Source organism: Dendrobates tinctorius, unplaced genomic scaffold (assembly GCF_039654945.1).
Source record: "Dendrobates tinctorius isolate UK_male_01 unplaced genomic scaffold, ASM3965494v1 ptg000083l, whole genome shotgun sequence".
Taxonomy (NCBI): domain Eukaryota; kingdom Metazoa; phylum Chordata; class Amphibia; order Anura; family Dendrobatidae; genus Dendrobates; species Dendrobates tinctorius.
Window position 1 is genome coordinate 222,895 of NW_027361751.1, and position 18,027 is coordinate 240,921.

At 45.3% G+C, this 18,027-nt stretch overlaps 1 protein-coding gene across 1 annotated transcript in view; it reads left to right on the plus strand.

Annotated features, from left to right (window-relative positions):
- The window catches only part of AK6 (adenylate kinase 6), a 52,062-nt gene that overhangs the window by 17,461 nt on the left and 16,574 nt on the right, over positions 1-18,027 (plus strand). Inside the window, exons 3-4 of the mRNA XM_073584024.1 lie at positions 6,108-6,166; positions 7,600-7,745. Of these exons, the coding sequence (XP_073440125.1) occupies positions 6,108-6,166; positions 7,600-7,745 (205 nt within the window). The remainder of the gene's footprint in view (positions 1-6,107; positions 6,167-7,599; positions 7,746-18,027) is intronic.

The window sequence follows — 18,027 nt, forward strand, 5'->3', positions numbered from 1 at the left end:
AAATAAAAGTTTTTAGCCCCCAATTTTTTTATTTTCACAAGGGTAACACGAGGTTATGAAACCCAAAATTTGTTGTTCAATTTCTCCTGAGGACGCAGATACTTCATGTGTAGGGGAAAACTACTGTTAGGGCACATGGTAGGGCTCAGAAAGGAAGGAGTGACGTTTCGACCACAGACTTAAATTGAATGGTGTGCGCGGGTGTTGTGTTTTGAGAGCCACTGATGTGCCTAAACAGTGGAAACCCCTCACAATTGATCCTATCTTGGAAACTAGATCCCTCAAGGAATTTATCTAGACATGTGGTGAGCACCTTGAAGCTTTTGTTGGGAACAGTTTACGTACCATTTGGGATCACATTTATCCTGCGCTCTACACTGAGCACTTAGTTTGGGGCTTCCATCTAAGGGTCCAATTATATTTAGTGATGCACCAGCGATCCCGACCACGATGCGACCTGGTCAGGATCGCTGGTGCATCGCTAAATGGTCGCTAGTGAGCTGCCAAACAGGCAGATCTCTCCAGCGACGCAGCAGCGATTCGTCGGGGGTCGCTGTTACCTGTCACACCGCAGTGATTCTGACGGCTTCCACCTGCATCCATGTGTTCTGCGTCGCCAACGACGTCGCTAGTCTGCGCCGAACACGGCGATGCATGCCAGCCAGTGGGACGCCAACGACAAAAAAATGGTCCATTCCATTCGAGCACGATCAGCGATATCCAGCGGGGGGGGGGGGGGGTGGCGGTCGCAGGTACGTGTCACACAAAGCAAGATCACTGGCGAAATCGCTGTTGCGTCACTAAATCGGTGACGCTTTAGCGATATCGCCCTTAAATCGCCAAGTGACGTTATTCAGATGAAACCCCGAGGGGTCCATTCCCTATGATGAGCAACAGAGTTACTCTGGACTCAGTCTGGCCTCTGTTCCTCTTTTCAGAAGTGCACAAAACTGGCTTTTTTGCACGCCTAAAAAGACGGATCACAGGCCAAACTGCATCCACAGTAACTTCATCTGCCTCATTATGGGGAATCTTCCGCCGGGTGTTGTGGTGCAGGCACCGCTTCTGCAGTGAGTGTCGGATATGATATCGGCTGAATACCCGGTGGCGATCACGCACAGCTGCTGTGCGCACAAAATAGACAGGACGAACTCAGTATGTCCAAGGAACCAAGAGGAGAGAAAGGACTACCTAATATAAAGTGCACACTCCATTATAAAAAAAAAAAAAAAAAAAAGTCAATTTTATTAATACTCACACAGCAAACACGTGAATATAAAAACATTTAAAGAGATATGACGATGGGGTCCCAGACCCGAATACCAATAAGACATTATATGATTGTGATATGATATAAAAAAGGGCAGTATACAGCAATAAATGAGACAATAAAGAGGCACGATATGGCGTTATAGTGAGCGTGCAACAAGCAAACCCAGCAGTAATAAAGGTCTATTAATAGCAGATAAATAAATGAAGAACTGAGCTGATCATAGGTAAGGCGAACAATGAGGAAATAGTACCTGAAATACCAATAGTAAAAGGCAGTGGCTGTTAAAAAAAAATAAAATAGAGATACTGCCTAATATGAACGCATAAAGTATGCCAAGAGGAAGGATTGGTGGCAGTGACCAATAAATGCCTATCTGGAGAGGTACATATCACCTGAAGGGACGTGCCTGAGGACCAGGGGAATACCAGTCAGAGTTCTACATGCACAGGATCTGGGAGCTGACGCCACGCGTATCACTGCGTGGACCTAAGCTTCGTCAGGGGTGTTAAGAAAATTCAAATATATTTTTTTATATTGGAGTGTGCACTTTTCATTAGGTAGTCCTTTCTCTCCTCTTAGTTCCTTACTCAGCATTACTACCTATGTGGCACCTCCTTTTTGCATTTTATTGACTATTAATGCAATATTAGCGGTTCCCCCTTACCCCCGACATACTCAGTATGTCCAAGGTAAGGACTTGCACTGCATAGAACTATGGCAGCTCATGTGCACTAAGTGATATACTACAGGTCGCTCATTGCGCATCGTTTAAACAAGCATTTAAATGACCACCGATCAGTAATAGTTTACCGATCGGCAGTCGTATCGTGCCGCAGGGTGGCCCGTGTAAACAGACTCTAAAGTTTAGTGAAATAGATCTGGTTTGTCGCATGCATATATAATCATCTTTTAAATCTAGAGTTCTTGTTGTGTTCTGAATGAAGATCTATCAATCAGATACAAGTTGTCTCTCTGGTGTATTGTGCACTATGTGTATATCAGAACATAAAAGATGAGGGGTTTTCAGTCTCATTGTGAGTCCAGCCTCCTCCTTCCATGAATGGTGTTAGGTACATGCTGCTGAAAACTGTAATTACGAGGCGACGCCACCAAAAACCGATAAGGCCGGGTGAGGATGAGAAAATGCTAAAATACTAGTAAATTCCAGTCTGTTGTGTCTGTGGATAATTAGTCAGGGGCTGGGTGTTATCCTTTAATTATACAGATTATCTCAGCACTTTTAAGGGTCTGTCACACTAAGCGATATCGCTAGCAATATCGCTATAACTTGTGACGTTATAGCGATATCGCTGTGTGTGATACTTACCTACGACCCGCTGCTTATCGCTGATCGCGTGAGAACAGGCTGGACTGTTTCTCGTCGTCAGCTTCCTGCGGCGCTTCCTGTGGAGAGACGAGCGTGGAGCCGGGCGGGAGGACGCAGGATCGCCTGGTGTGACAGGTAAGTAGCGACCCCCGACCCCTGCGATGTCGCTGGTGAGATCTGCCTGTGTGGCAGCTCACTAGCGACCACTTAGCGATGTACCAGCGATCCGGACCGCGTCATATCGCTGGTCGGGATCGCTGGTACATCGCTAAGTGTGACAGTACCCTTACACTGTAGAGTTATATTAAGTAAATTCACCAAGCAGCCATTCCATTAAAACTACTGCCAGGTGATGTGAAAAACATCCATTATCTCTGTAGAGTGGCAGTTGTCAAAAGGCTTGATAAAGTCAGCAGCAAATAAGTACATTTCAGTCAATACATTTTGGCATAATCATTTCCACAATTGGATTTTTTAAGGAAAAAATGTTCCTGTGCTGAGATAATCTTATAAATGGGCCCCTGCTGTGTACTGTGTAATGGCCGTGTCTGACTGTGCAGGAACATGGTCTGATCATACCGTAGCTCCTGAGCAGGGGAGGAAGCAAAAGAATATCTGGCAGCGTCTGACTATAAACAGTGAGAACTGAACAGAACAGCATAGCTGCATTCGCTGAGTAAATAGGAGCTGAGCTGCAATACCCGGAATGAATGAACACTACCTGCTTGTACTCGATGCTTTTCATGTCCTAAAGAATGGAAGTTTTTCAAAGCAAACTATTAACCAGTTCATGACCTTGGACGTATGGATACATCATGGCAGTTGTGCGCGCGATCATCGTCAAGTGTACAGCTGACACCCATAGTCACTGTTGCACCGCTCCCAACTTCCGCCGGGGATGCAGAGCTCCATTGGGACGTGTCTCCCCAGCCGGAGTTGACGCATGCACACATCGTGCACGGTAATCGCTGCGGACATCAGCTGGCGATCACCATGTTTGTCTGTATTTTTTGTTGGGTTATTCTGCCCCCCCCCCCCCTTTTTTTCATTGCACAATTATTTGTGAAGTAATTTATTAATAAAATTTAAATTGTTTACATTACATACATTGTGTCATATTATAGGCTTTCTTTCCATTGAGGTTACACAACGATCCTAATATTGGTTGTTAGTTGTTTTTTTTCATTGAGTGATAGCAATCGCAGCATTTAGAAGGCAGAGGAATGGAGGCCCCTCTGCCTTCTGGTTGGTACACCCACAACGTCATTGCGGGGGCCCAATCGTTGCCGTAATGGCAACATCCGGGTCACCATAGCTAGCAAGCTTGCTACACCATGCTCAGAGCTCATTTATTGCTATGCTTTGGAAGAAATAAGTGAAAGAAAAAAAAAAACACAAACTAATAATAATAAAATATATACATATTATACATACAAATGAATATCTTCATGAATATAAAAAAAAGTACTCGTTTGGTATCGCCGCTTCCGGAACCACCCAACCCATAAAACTGTCCCACTAGTTAGCCCCTTCAGTGAACACAGTAAAAAAGAGAGGCAAAATAACGATACTTTATTATTATAACTCCAAACAAAAAGTGGAATAAAACGCGATCAACAAGACAAATATAAATAAAAGTGGTATCTCTGAAAACTTCCTCTTGTCCCGTGAAAAACAAGCCTCGATACAGCTCCATCATCAGAAAAATAAGTTATAGCTCACAGAATAAAGCAATGCAAAAATAATTGTTTTTCTCTATAAAATTGTTTTTGTATAAAAGCGCCTAAACATAAAAAAAATATAAATGTGATATCCCAGTAATCGTACTGACCCAAAGAATAAAGCTGCCTTATCAATTTCACCACTAGCGGAACTGCATACTAGAAAAAAACAATTCTTTAATTGCTGTTTTTTGTTCATTCTGGCTCCCAAAATTTGGAATAGAAAGCGATCAAAAAATGTCATGCGCCTGAAAATGGTACCAATAAAAACTTCCCAAAGATCACAGTAAGGCTCTGCTCACACTTATTCTGCACTCAGCACTTTCATCGGGGTTTCCATGTAAATCTCTGAAATATGTGATTCAGATGGAACCCTCGGCGGAAGATTCCTTATAATGAGGCAGGTGGAGTTACTGTGGACGTTGCTTGGCCTGTGATCCAGCGGTGTCCATCGTTTTAGGAGTGCATAAAAGCGTGGAAAAGGACAACGATGAACAGAGGCCAGACAGTCCATAGTAACCAGGGCTGTGGAGTCGGTAAGCCAAACCTGCGACTCCGACTCCTCATTTTCCCTTACTCCGACTCCAACTCCGACTCCACGACTCCGACTCCCACACATATTGCTTATATTTAAGTGAAAAATTTATTGTAGTACAATGTGAACCTCAGACATTTAATCATTTTTATGATCCAATAATCAAGATATTTAGATAGAACAGAATATATATTGGTGTACTACCCGGCTTTCATTCTTTTTGGTACAGATATGATATGGACACAGATATGGATATATAGAGCAGATTTCTAATCTGCTTTTGCTATTGAAAACATTATCTATGAGCTCAAAAACCTTTCAGGTGATGCAGTTTTTTAAAAAGATGATCAGCTTTTGCAGCTGAAAAACGTATCCTCAAAAAACGCAGGAAAAACGCTGTGTGTGAATGTAGCCTTAGATCAGGAATATAACAGCCATTTATAGGACATTTCATAACTTTCCCAAACTCCTATGAAAAAATATTCAGCACATTCTGCATTGAACTACTGTACCCAATTTATTATATACTTTAGGAGTCGGTCCATTTTATACCGACTCCAACTCCGACTCCGACTCCACCAAAATGAGCACCGACTCCACGACTCCGACTCCACAGCCCTGATAGTAACTGCTGCCTCATTATAGTGAATGGATCCCCAGGGGGTTTCATCTGAATCGCGTCACTCGGAGATTTAGATGGAAACCCCAAAGTAGGTGCTCAGCTTTAAACTCGGGATAAATGTGATCCCAAATGTTATGTAAAATGTTCCCAATAAAATCTTCAAATCAATCCACAAAAAATAACAAGTCCCCGCTGATGACCATCATCTGTTATCAGAAATATAGGGGGCTTCCACGTTACTGGTAGTACAAAGCCTCTAGAAAAGTGAAATGGCCCTTGCCCCCAAAAGAAATTCTACGCGCTCAAATCCAAATGTTCCCTTCCCCTCTGAGCCCCACAGAGTGCCTAAACCTCATTTAGTAAAAGACTGTCACTTCAAAACATAAACCAGTTGTGTACAGGTAGTTACTAAGAGTAGCCATCTCCATATATAACCAACAAAATAAAGTAGCATTCTGTAGCACTATACATGCAAACATGAAATATATAAAATTTGAATTGCATTACTGCACTAGAAATTATGAAAAATTAAGAATACTTGGCGCATAAATTGACCAATTCATACCCGGCAGTCGCATGGGTGCCGTTTACTTAATAAATTTCACTTATTGTGTTTTATGTTTTTGTAGGCAACTTGTATGAAGGGTTCGATGAAGAATATGAATGTCCTGTTCTTGATGAAGACAGAGTAAGTAGTACTATTTTATTCTTATACATGTGAACTTCATTCTGTACATCTGGGGAAAAAAACAATAATTTGACCATTGGGACATGTTGGACTAAGGTGTTTCTTGTAATTAGCATCACAGGTGACTACAAACTTGTAACTCAATCAGTGTGCATATATAAAAGGTGAAAAGTAGTCATGTGCTGTTTGGTATCATGGTGTGTACCACACTGAACATGAACCAAAGAAATCTAAGGAGTGAGTTGTCTTAAGAGATTAGAAAGAAAATTATAGACAAACATTTTACAGGTCATAAGGCTACTTCCAAACAGCTTGATCTTCCTGGTACTACAGTTGTGTTTCATTTAGATATTTAAGGTCTGTGGGACTATAGCCAACCTCCCTAGACAGGCCACAAGATGAAAATTGGTGACAAATTAAGAGATAATACGAATGGTAATCAAAGAGCTCAGAACAACTGCCAAGGAGATTAGAGGTGAACTCTCAAGGTAAAGGTACATCAGTGACAGATCGCACCATCCGTTTCTCTCTTGTTGAAAGTGGAATAAATGGAAGACAACTCAGGAGGAAGCCACTATTGAAAGCAAATCATAAAAAGCGAGACTAGAATCTGTCATAATACATATTGATAAGCCACAAAGCTGGGAGCATGTCCGATAAACAGATGAGACCGTACTGGAGTTCTTTGGCAAGTCACATCAGCTCTCTGGTCACAGACGCAAAAATGAAGCATGCAAAGAAAAGAACAGAAGCTGGACAGACATCTGAAAAGAATAGAGGCTGGACAGACATCTGTCTTGGATGATTGTGAATCCTGCATTGAGCAAGGGGATTGGATCAGATGACCATGAGGTCCCTTCCAACTCTACCATTCTATGATTCAATGAACATTGTACCTACTGTGAAACATGGAGGCAGCTTGGTTATGTTTTGGGGTTGTTTTATTGAATTTTAGCACAAGGTGTCTTGAATCTGGCTAGGGTGCAATGATATATCAAGGCATTCTGGAGCAAAATGTGCTGCTGAGTGTCAGAAATCTTGGTCTGAGTTGCAGTTCATGAGTCCTTCAATGGATTATGACCCAGAACACAGCCAAAACATCCAAGAATGGCTAACAGTAAAGCAGTGAACTATTCTGATGTGGCTTCTATGAGCCCTGATCTAAATCACATTGAACATTTGTGGAGGGAGCTGAAACTTTTTGATATTTCTGATGATCCACAATTCAAAAGTAATGTCTCATTTGTATTAGTTGATATTCATTCAGTACATTTAAATTGAAACTTTGTGAGTTTCAAGTCATTTGTGACCTTTCGTGGAGTTTTCTTTAACAGAATATACAAACGTGGACAAAACTGCTATTCTCAGAAAATCTGTTTAATCCTAATTCATGTTGGTAAGAGTGAAGGTTTCAGTTGTTTCCTTTCTTGCAGGTGATCGATGAGTTAGAGGACCGAATGAGTGAAGGAGGTATCATCGTAGACTATCACGGATGTTCCTTTTTTCCTGAAAGATGGTTCCAAATAGTATTTGTGCTGCGAACAGACAATTCCTTGTTATATGATAGACTGGAAAGCAGGTAAGTGCAGAAAAATGCTAAACGGAACACATCATAGATTAACCCCTTCACCACCTTGGTATTTTCCGTTTTTGCGTTTTCGTTTTTGCTCCCCTTTTTCCAAGAGCCATATTTTTTTTTCCCATCAGTATGAACGTGTGATGGCTTGTTTTACACTGGACAAGTTGTACTTTAGAACATTATCTTTATCTTTACTATGTAGTGTACCGGAAAACAATGCCCAAAAAAGTGCAATTCCACAATTGTTTTTTTACCATATTGACTAAATGCTAAAAATGACATGCCATTCTAGTTCTCCAAGTCATTACGAATTTGCAGATGCCAAACATATATAGGTTCTTTTTTTTATTTAAGTGGTGTAAAAAAAATCCAAAGTTTGTAAAAAAAAAAAAAAACAAATGGCGCCATTTTCTGGATTTCAAGTTGGGTGAGAGCTCCTTTTTTGCGTGCTAAGCCGTCTTTTTTTTTTTTTTTTTTTTTTTTTTTTTTTTATTTATACCGTTTTGGGGTAGATACGAACTTTTGATTGAATGGTATTGCAATGTTGTGGCGACCAAGAAAAGTAATTGTCTTATTGATTTTTTTTTTTTTGTTGTTGTTACACCATTTACCGATTGGAATAATTCTGTTTAAATTTTGATCGGACGTTTCTGAACTCAGCGATGCTAAATGTGTATTTTTTATTCTTATTTTGAATGGGGCAAACTGGGTGATTTGAACTTTAATATTATTTAAAAAACTTTTTCAGCCTGAGCTCCAGCACAGTTCCCACTGAAGAGGCTGCATCTTCCACACGATTCTTTGCACACACAGACTGCTCAACTTTCCTAGTTGACCCATGCAGTCTTCATTCAGAAAGAGACCCCCGGTACTTTTCTCACAGCTACAGCTCTCATTTTGGCTGGTCACTCACCAACAGCTCACTCGATTCTGCTCCAATCAGCAGGCTGACACACCTAGTAAATACAGACCCTGGTTCTTAGTCAAAGCAATTCAGTTGCATCTAATCAAGACCCGCAGTGCTAGGATTTAACAGTAGCTTACCTGGCTTAAAGATTACACACATTGTTCTGCCTGCACAGACTACCCACGGGCTCCGCTGCCTGCACAGTTTCCCCATGGGCTCTGCCCACATCCTCTTTAGCCAGTACATACAGGAAAGGAATTTTTTGACTGAACAATAGAATGCAACAAGTCTTTGACAACTCTCACTTGGTGGGACACAGAACCAAAATCTGTGTCATGGCCATTGGATAGTTCATGGCGTTTCCAAGTATACACCTTACCCCAAACCTCTTCCCAGGGACTAGCACATGTGGAAGTGTGGCCCTGGTTCTTAGTCAAAGCAATTCAGGTGCACCTAATCAAGACACCTACAGTGCTAGGATTTTAAAATTATCTGTATCTATACAGTGGGAAAAAAAGTATTTAGTCAGTAACCAACTGCGCAAGTTCTCCCACTTAAAAAGATGAGAGAGGCCAGTAATTGACATCATAGGTAGACCACAACTATGAGAGTCAAAATGAGAAAACAAATTCAGAAAATCACCTTGTCTGATTTGGCAAGATTTACTTTTCAAATTATGGTGGAAAATAAGTGTTTGGGCATTAAGAAAAGTTCATCTCAATATTTTGTTATATATCATTTGTTGGCAATTACAGAAGTCAAACGTTTTCTGTAAGTCTTCACAAGGTTGGCACACACTGTTGGTGTTATGTTGGGCCATTCCTCCATGCAGATCTCCTCTAGAGCAGTGATGTTATGAGCCTGTCGCTGGGCAGCACAGACTTTTAAATCCCTCCAAAGGTTTTCTATGGGGTTGAGATCTGGAGACTGGCTAGGCTACTCCAGGACCTTCATATGCTTCTTACGAAGCCACTCCTTCATTGTCCTGGCGGTGTGCTTGGGATCATTATCATGCTGAAAGACCCATCCACGTTTCATCTTCAATGCTGTTGCTGATGGAAGGAGGTTTACTCAAAATCTCACGATACATGGCCCCATTCATTCTTTCATGTACACGGATCAGTTGTACTGGTCCCTTTGCAGAGAAACAGCCCCAAAGCATTGTGTTTCCACCTCCATGCTTCACAGTAGGTATGGTGTTCTTTGGATGTAACTCAGCTTTCTGTCTCCTCCAAAAACGGCGAGTTTTGTTTCTACATAACAGTTCTACTTTGGTTTCATCAGACCATAAGACATTCTCCCAAAACTCTTCTAAATAATCCAAATGCTCTAGCAAACTTCAGACGGGGCCGGACATGTACTGGCTTAAGCAATGGGACACGTCTGGCACTGCAGTATCTGAGCCCCTGGCGGCGTAGTGTGTTACTGATGGTAGCCTTTTTTACCCTGGTCCCAGCTGTCAGGGTCACATGTGTCTGGACGCAGCGAGTACCGCAAGGCGAACCCATGACGCGTGACCCTGGATACACCGCCTCCAGTAGGGCGAATTTAAATAATAAAAGACGTGCAGCTGGATACACCGCCTCCAACTGGCGAATTTAGGTATTACTTGTTATACATACAGTAGTCTGGAAACCCCGCCTCCAGTAAGGCGAATTTAAATAATAAAGGGGAACCTGGGTAACATTAACAATGGTGGGCCCTGCAATAGGGAATAGGGAAGTGGAGACCTCCTGTACTCCCCTGAGCCAGTGTCCCTGCCCTCCTAACGTTCCCTATGCCGGTTCCGCACCGGGCGACGCACAGGAACCTAAAAACCCTAGCTCGCCCTGAACCTAAACCCTCACTAGGGAATTGGTCGGTGCGGAAACTAATCCCACCACTGCACTAAACACACGAGGGAAAATGACAATACAGGGGAAACACCACTTAGCTTTGCTCTGTTGCGTACGCTCCTAGCAACAGAGCCCACCACCTGTGTGCATCTTCTCCTCCACCCGGATCAATCACCATAACTGGGTCCTTCACCATAGTGCAGCCTTGGAGCAGAGTCCACCACCAGTTGCAGCTGCCCAGTAAACACAGTCCCAAAGATGAGTTCAGCTCCTGCTCAAAAAGTCAAGCATGCTTGAGTCCAGCTCTCAGCAACCAAGTCCCGCATGCTGAGTGCAACTCTCTCCATAGTCGTCACTCCACCAAGCCATGCAAGCACTTCCTGCCGACACCATAAACTGTGACTCCACCACGCCATGCCAGCCCTTCTTGCAGACCACATAGCTGCCACTCGTCCCCTCTGGCTGGGCTGCGCAGGACTCATGTTCAGCTCCTTCCTCACCCAGGCTTGCTTCCCAAATGACGAACACAATAACAGTGATTGAACGCACCTGGCTCTCTTTTATAGAGCCTCACACCTGATTTGTAATTAAGTGCACATTAAACCAAAGAAACTAAAGTGCACTACCGCTCACCACCACCGGGGCAACTTAGAATGAACGACACCACGTGTAATAATTCTAATGGCCACTGGGGGCAATCAACCCACTTTGGCACCAAGCCAAAGGAAAAAAAAAATCACTTATCCATTTAATCTGTCAGATCCACGCTGGATCATGACACCAGCTCTATGCAGGTCATTCACTAGGTCCCCCCGTGTAGTTCTGGGATTTTTGCTCACCGTTGTTGTGATCATTTTGACCCCACGGGCTGAGATCTTGCGTGGAGCCCCAGATCTAGGGAGATTATCAGTGGTCTTGTATGTCTTCCATTTTCTTATTATTGCTCACAGTTGATTTCATCACACCAAGCTGCTTGCCTGTTGCAGATTCAGTCTTCCCAGACTGGTGCAGGGCTACAATTTTGTTTCTGGTGTCCTTTGACAGCTCTTTGGTCTTCACCATAGTGGAGTTTAGAATGTGACTGTTTGAGGTTGTGGACAGGTGTCTTTTATACTGATAACAAGTTCATACAGGTGTCATTACTACAGGTAATGAATGGAGGACAGAGGAGCCTCTTAAGAAGTTACAGGTCTGTGAGAGCCAGAAACCTTACGTATTTTTAGGTGACCAAATACTTATTTTCCACCATAATTTGAAAAATAAATTTTGCCAAATCAGACAAGGTGATTTTCTGGATTTGTTTTCTCATTTTGACTCTCATAGTTGTGGTCTACCTATGATGTCAATTACAGGCCTCTCTCATCTTTTTAATTGGTGGAACTCGCACAATTGGTGGCTGGCTAAATACTTTTTTTCCCCACTGTATATGTACGATATATAGATAGAGGTAGATAGAGATAGATTGATATAGATATATCTATCATGATCTTTATTAAGAAATAAATCAGATTAGCAATCTTGCAATTTTTACTGTGTCCATTAATCTTCTTTAGACTCCTACTTCCTGTCTTTTCAGAACATAATAAACAAAAAAAAGCATACACTGAACATACAAAATCTCATCTGTTATTCAAAATATATTTTAAAACCATATAAATAGATATACATGAAAAAGTGCCAACAGTGCATGTTAATGAGTCCAATAGATCAAATAACTGGCACCAACAGGTGGCCGGTAGGGAATTATAAATGAATCACTCCCTTAAAACTGTGGATTATAATCCCAATTATATATAACCATATAGTGCAAAAAGGAATTATGAATCATTAATTGGAATCCACATTATACACTAGAAGTGATAACAGCGTCCCTAGTGCAGGCTGCTACACATACCAGAGTAATAAAGAGGGTAGCTGCTAATCACAGAGAGTAATATCAAATAAACATAGTAATAAACCAACCTACCAGAGCTCCTGTATTGGTGCCACTTCCCCAACGACCGCCTATATGCAGTAAAATGGTGTTTATTAAGGGACCTTATTCCCTCATTACCATTTTAAAACTACAATGGGGAATAAGGGAATAGCAGCAGCGATTCCCGCGAGTGTCAGCAACACATGACAGATGACATCCTGACGTATAAGCTCCAGACAGTTTTGCGAACAGTCGGGGCCGACAAACCTTTTCAATATCAATGTCAATCGCAACAGTGGTATTTAAGTTGTTGCAAGGGGATCACAAGACCCCTTTTAGTAATCATCAGACCCCCGCAAAGAGAATTGCGTGTTCCGATGGATACCGTGGTACCCTGAGGTCATGTGATGACCCCAGGGTACGGTAGCCTGTGATATCCCGCAATAAGCGGAGTCTCACCAGCACAGTCAGTGAGACATTGATGAGCTCATACACTCCTATACATAAATGTACTATATATTAAGTATACAAAATAAAATTTATACTGTTTTGTCCCAGATTGGGACAAAGTTAAAAAAAAAAACACAATAAAAGTGTGCACATCACCAAAATCCATTTCGCCACTAAACAAAAAAAAGTGCATGTAATTTGTATCGCCGCTTCCGGAACGACCCGCTGTATAAAACTGGTACATTATTTATTCAGTTTGGCAAACTCCGTAAAAAAATAAAAAACATACCAAAAATGTTGCTTTTTCATAATACTAACTCCCAAAAAAGTGAATAAAAAGCAATCAAAATGTCATGTTAAAAAAAAAAAAAATTGGTAGAAATAAACTCCAATCCGTCCCTCAAAAAAACAAGCCCTAATATGACTCATTTGGCAAAAAAATAAAAAAGTTATAGCTCTCCAAATATGACGCAAAAACAAAATAATTTTTGTAAAATATTATTACTCTGTCGCCTCATTGGGGGACACAGAACCATGGGTGTTATGCTGCTGTCCACTAAGAGGCGACACTATGCATAATCTGAAAAAGATTAACTATGGCTCCTCCTCTGCAGTATACACCCCTGGACGGCGGCGGCCTTCTCCAGTTTTTACTTAGTGTCGCATAAGAGGCACACCTAAAGATTTTTTTCCCTTTCTCCGTTTTTTTCCTGACGGACGACAGATGAAGAAAAGTGGGTCTCCTGTGAGACCCCCAGCATGGTTCCTTCCTCGGCCCCTATTATAGGGTGCCCGGTTGAAGTTGAGGTGGCTATTCCCCATGTCGCTCCTTCCTCGGGTACTGGTTCGAAGTCGAGACCCCCCTCCTTCCCCAATTCCCTTGGGTTCTGGGTTGAGGTCGAGGCAAGGATGAAGCCCCCTGATGGTGACAGCAGCACCCTCCCTAATCCCCCTCTGGGGGTATTAGGTTGAGACCCCTCAGGTAGGACCTGTACAAGGCAGCATTCTGCGGCTCCAAGGCCAGGGACCTCCAGCCCAGCTGCGGGCTCCTGTAGGGGCCGGGGGAGAGTGCACGCAGGCATAGCACACACAGGGCTCCTGTGCCCCTGTCTCTGCGGCAGCGCCAGCTCCATAGCGCTTCAGGGGGACCCCTCACAGGGCCCGCTCCTGTTACAGATCCGACCCCCTCCCGGACATCCGCGCTGGCCTGGAGCCCTTCTGGGCATCAGACTTCAAATTCAGACCGCGGCTTCGGCCTAGCTGAAGCCACCGCCTCCTCCCTGCCCCCCGGATGACAAATATGACACCTTACAGTGTCATAGAAGGGGCGGATCGAGACAGGGCGCGTTTTTACATAGCTCTGCGCGCCCTTTTCAGCTCTCCGCCCCCCTTTCTCTTCCTCCTCCGTCCTCTCAGCGGCCATTTCTGGGTCAGAATTGCTGCAGGAGAAGGCATTGTGACATCAACAGCACGTCAGCCAGTCTTCGGGGGGCACAGGACTGTGAATCTACGGCGCTGGACCTAGGGGAACACTGGTGGGGTAAGATCACAGCTGGGTTTTCTTCTCGGCTGTGAATACATATTCCCTATAGGTTTCCTCTGCATAGCCACCCCTGTAGGGCCCTCTGCATAGCCAGCCCTTCTGCACTCGGTGCACTATGCCGGGCTCAAGGTACAAGAGAACCAGGCAGGACTGCTTTTATGCTTTCTGCACAGCCTGTAAAACCACTCTCCCCAGTGGCAGCATGTACCCGCACTGCCGGGATTGTATCCAAAATACTGGGTCAGAACCCCAAGAGGCTCCTACCAATGCTTCAGCGTCTGCTACCATGCCGGAATGGGCTACTCAAATGTCGCAGTCTATGACGCAGTCCATAGATAACCTGACCTCCACATTACTGCAGGCTCTGCAGGGTCATGTCTCGGCTATGAGTGTTACCCAGCAAAGGGACAGCTCCACTCAGGGACAGGCCGTTTCTGGCTCTCCCAAACGTAAGCGGACCCACTGGTCGCGTTCATCTGCGTCATCCCATAGCACACGGTCATCCCCCTCTAGGGAGAGACACCGTAGTTCCAGGTCACCAAGACCGTCCCCTACTAGGGACAGACAACGCAGATCTCCACAGCGATCCCGGACCACAGGAGTCCTCCGCCCCAGTTAGCCCACCAGGGAACGCCTCAGCGATACGCAGGATTCGGAAGGCATCTGTGACTCCGACTCAGACAACGAAATGGAGAGGTCTCTGGTCCCCGGTACCCCTAGCAATGCAGCGCTAGTTGAGGACATTATCGGGTGCTGGACATTTCTGATCCACCCCCGGAAGCCCCAGAACACAAGATTTGCTTTGAAGGTGTTCTGAAACCGCCTAAGGTCTTCTCTAATCACCCGGAATTTCAGGCGATACTTACTAAGCAGTTTTCGCAGCCCGAGAAGAAATTCACCAATCGCAAATATTTGGAGGCAAGGTACCCTTTCCCACAGAAGGACACCAAGGAGTGGACAGATCTGCCCGAAGTGGACCCTCCAGTCTCTAGGCTAGCAGCACAGACCCTCCTGTCATTGCCAGATAGCTCAACCCTTAGAGACGCAGCAGACCGGCAGGTAGAACGCATGGCTCATTCAATTTTCGAAGCGGCAGGTGTCTCCCTGGCTCCCGCGTTCGCTTCAGTCTGGGCAGCCAAAGCCATTCTGGCTTGGGCCAAAAATTTGCAGGATGGCCTCCAAGCTTCCAATCCTGAGCTGTCGGACCAAGCGGTTCAAATAGCAGTGGTAGCAGATTACATGCTTCATGCCGCTCTGGATTCCGCAAGAGGTGTAGCGGGAATAGCATCAAACGCCATCACAATCCGGCGTATCCTTTGGCTACGGGAATGGAAAGCGGACGCGGCTTCGAAAAAGGCCCTCACACACCTCCCGTAACTCAGTGGGCGACTTTTCGGTGAAAAGTTGGACACAATGATATCCAATGCCACTGGGGGGAAGAGTACCTCTCTCCTTCAACTAAAACCTAAACGCACGTTCAAAAGGCGTAACCAAACACGATTCTGATCCTTAAGGAATTCTTCAGGCTGGTCCGTCTTGCGTCCAGCACAAAATCGTAACCGCTCTCCACGGAGGGACAACCCACGGGCGGCGCAGAGGCCGGACAGGACCTGGCAGCCGAAAGCAGGCCAGGCAAAGCCCAAAGGAGGAAAACCTCAGACTTTCTCCTCATCATGACTCACGAACTCCGGAAGACACCCCACCCGTAGGCGGATGACTTTTACTCTTTCAGCAAGTCTGGCTGCCTATTACAGAAGACAGGTGGGTCAGGGAATTAGTGTCTTCCGGATTCAAGATAGAGTTCACTTCCAGCCCACCGAACCGGGTCTTCCTCTCTGTTCCCCCCAAAGCCGCCATTCAAGGCTCGTGCCTTCCGCCACACGGTTTCCTCCCTCCTTCAAGCAGGAGTCATAGTACCGGTTCCCGCAACCGAGCGCTTCCGAGGGTTCTACTCCAATCTATTTGTAGTCCCCAAAAAAGTAGGCAGCATACGGCCCATACTGGACCTGAAACAACTCAACAAATATGTACGGGTTCGTCATTTTCGCATGGAGTCCCTTCGGTCCATCATTGCGTACATGGAGCAGGGAGAATTTCCCGCCTCCATAGACATACAGGACGCATACCTGCACATACCGATTGCTCCCGCCCATCTGAGATTTCTCAGGTTCGCTATCGACCAGGATCACTACCAGTTCGTGGCTCTCCCATTCGGACTCGCCACGGCTCACAGGACGTTTACAAAAATCATGGCAGCCACCATGGACGTTCTACACTCCAGAGGCATAGCAGTCGTTCCATACCTGGACGACCTTATCAAGGCTCCCACCTTCAAGGACTGCGAGGTCAGTGTCTCAATCACAATCAACACTCTGAGTCGCCTGGGCTGGTTAGTCAACTTGCAAAAGTCATCGACTACCCCAAGTCAGTCTCTGACATTCCTGGGGATGCTATTCGACACCTCCAGGGGTCTGATGCTCCTTCCCAGGGACAAGGCACTGGCTATCCGTCTGGGAGTTCGCATACTCCTCCGCAATCCCCCCCCCGATCTCTCCGGTTTGCCATGAGAGTCCTCGGCAGGATGGCAGCAGCAATGGAGGCGGTACCATTTGCCCAGTTTTACCTCAGACCCCTTCAACTAGCCATCCTCAAGTCCTGGGACAGGAATCTTTCTCCCTCGACAGGGAGTTGCGGCTAACATCGAAAACCAGAAGGTCCCTGCACTGGTGGCTCAAGCCAACCTCGCTTGCAAGGGGAAAATCCTTTCTCTCAGGTCAATGGAAGGTTCTGACCACCGACACAAGCCTGACAGGTTGGGGTGCGGTGCACCTACATCACAGGGCACAAGGCAAGTGGTCAACACTGGAAACGACCATGCCCATCAACGTCCTGGAGATTCGGGCCATCTTCCTGGCACTGAGAGCCTTTCATCACTTGCTGGCAGCCTCTCAAATCAGAATACAGTCGGACAATGCCACGGCGGTGGCATATGTGAATCACCAAGGCGGAACCCGCAGTACCCAGGCGAGGAGGGAAGTGGCACATATCCTCCACTGGGCGGAAGACACGAGGTCGGTACTCTCTGCGGTCCACATTCCGGGTGTGGACAACTGGGAAGCCGGCTTACTCAGCAGACAAGGAATGGACTCGGGGGAGTGGTCTCTCCATCCTGAAATTTTTCACCAGATCTGCCTTTGCTGGGGGACCCCGGACGTGGACCTAATGGCATCCCATCTCAATGCCAAGGTCTCCAACTTCATGGCCAGGACACGCGATCCACGGTTGCTCGGAGCAGATGCCCTGGTTCAGGACTGGACCCAGTTCCAGCTTCTGTACATTTTTCCACCCCTCCCTCTGATCTCCAGAGTCGTGAGGGAGTTCCAACCATCCTGATCGCGCCAGACTGGCCCAGACGTACATGGTACGCCGGCATTGTACAACTTACAGCAGACGCCCCCTGGCGTCTCCCCGACCGTCCCGATCGTCTGTCACAAGGCCCGTTCTACCACCAGAACTCAGGGGCTCTCAATTTGACAGCGTAGCCCTTGAGACCTGGGTTCTAACCCAGGCAGGGCTCTCACCGGACGTCATTAAGACCATGATCAGGGCACGGAAGCCAGCCTCCGCCAAGA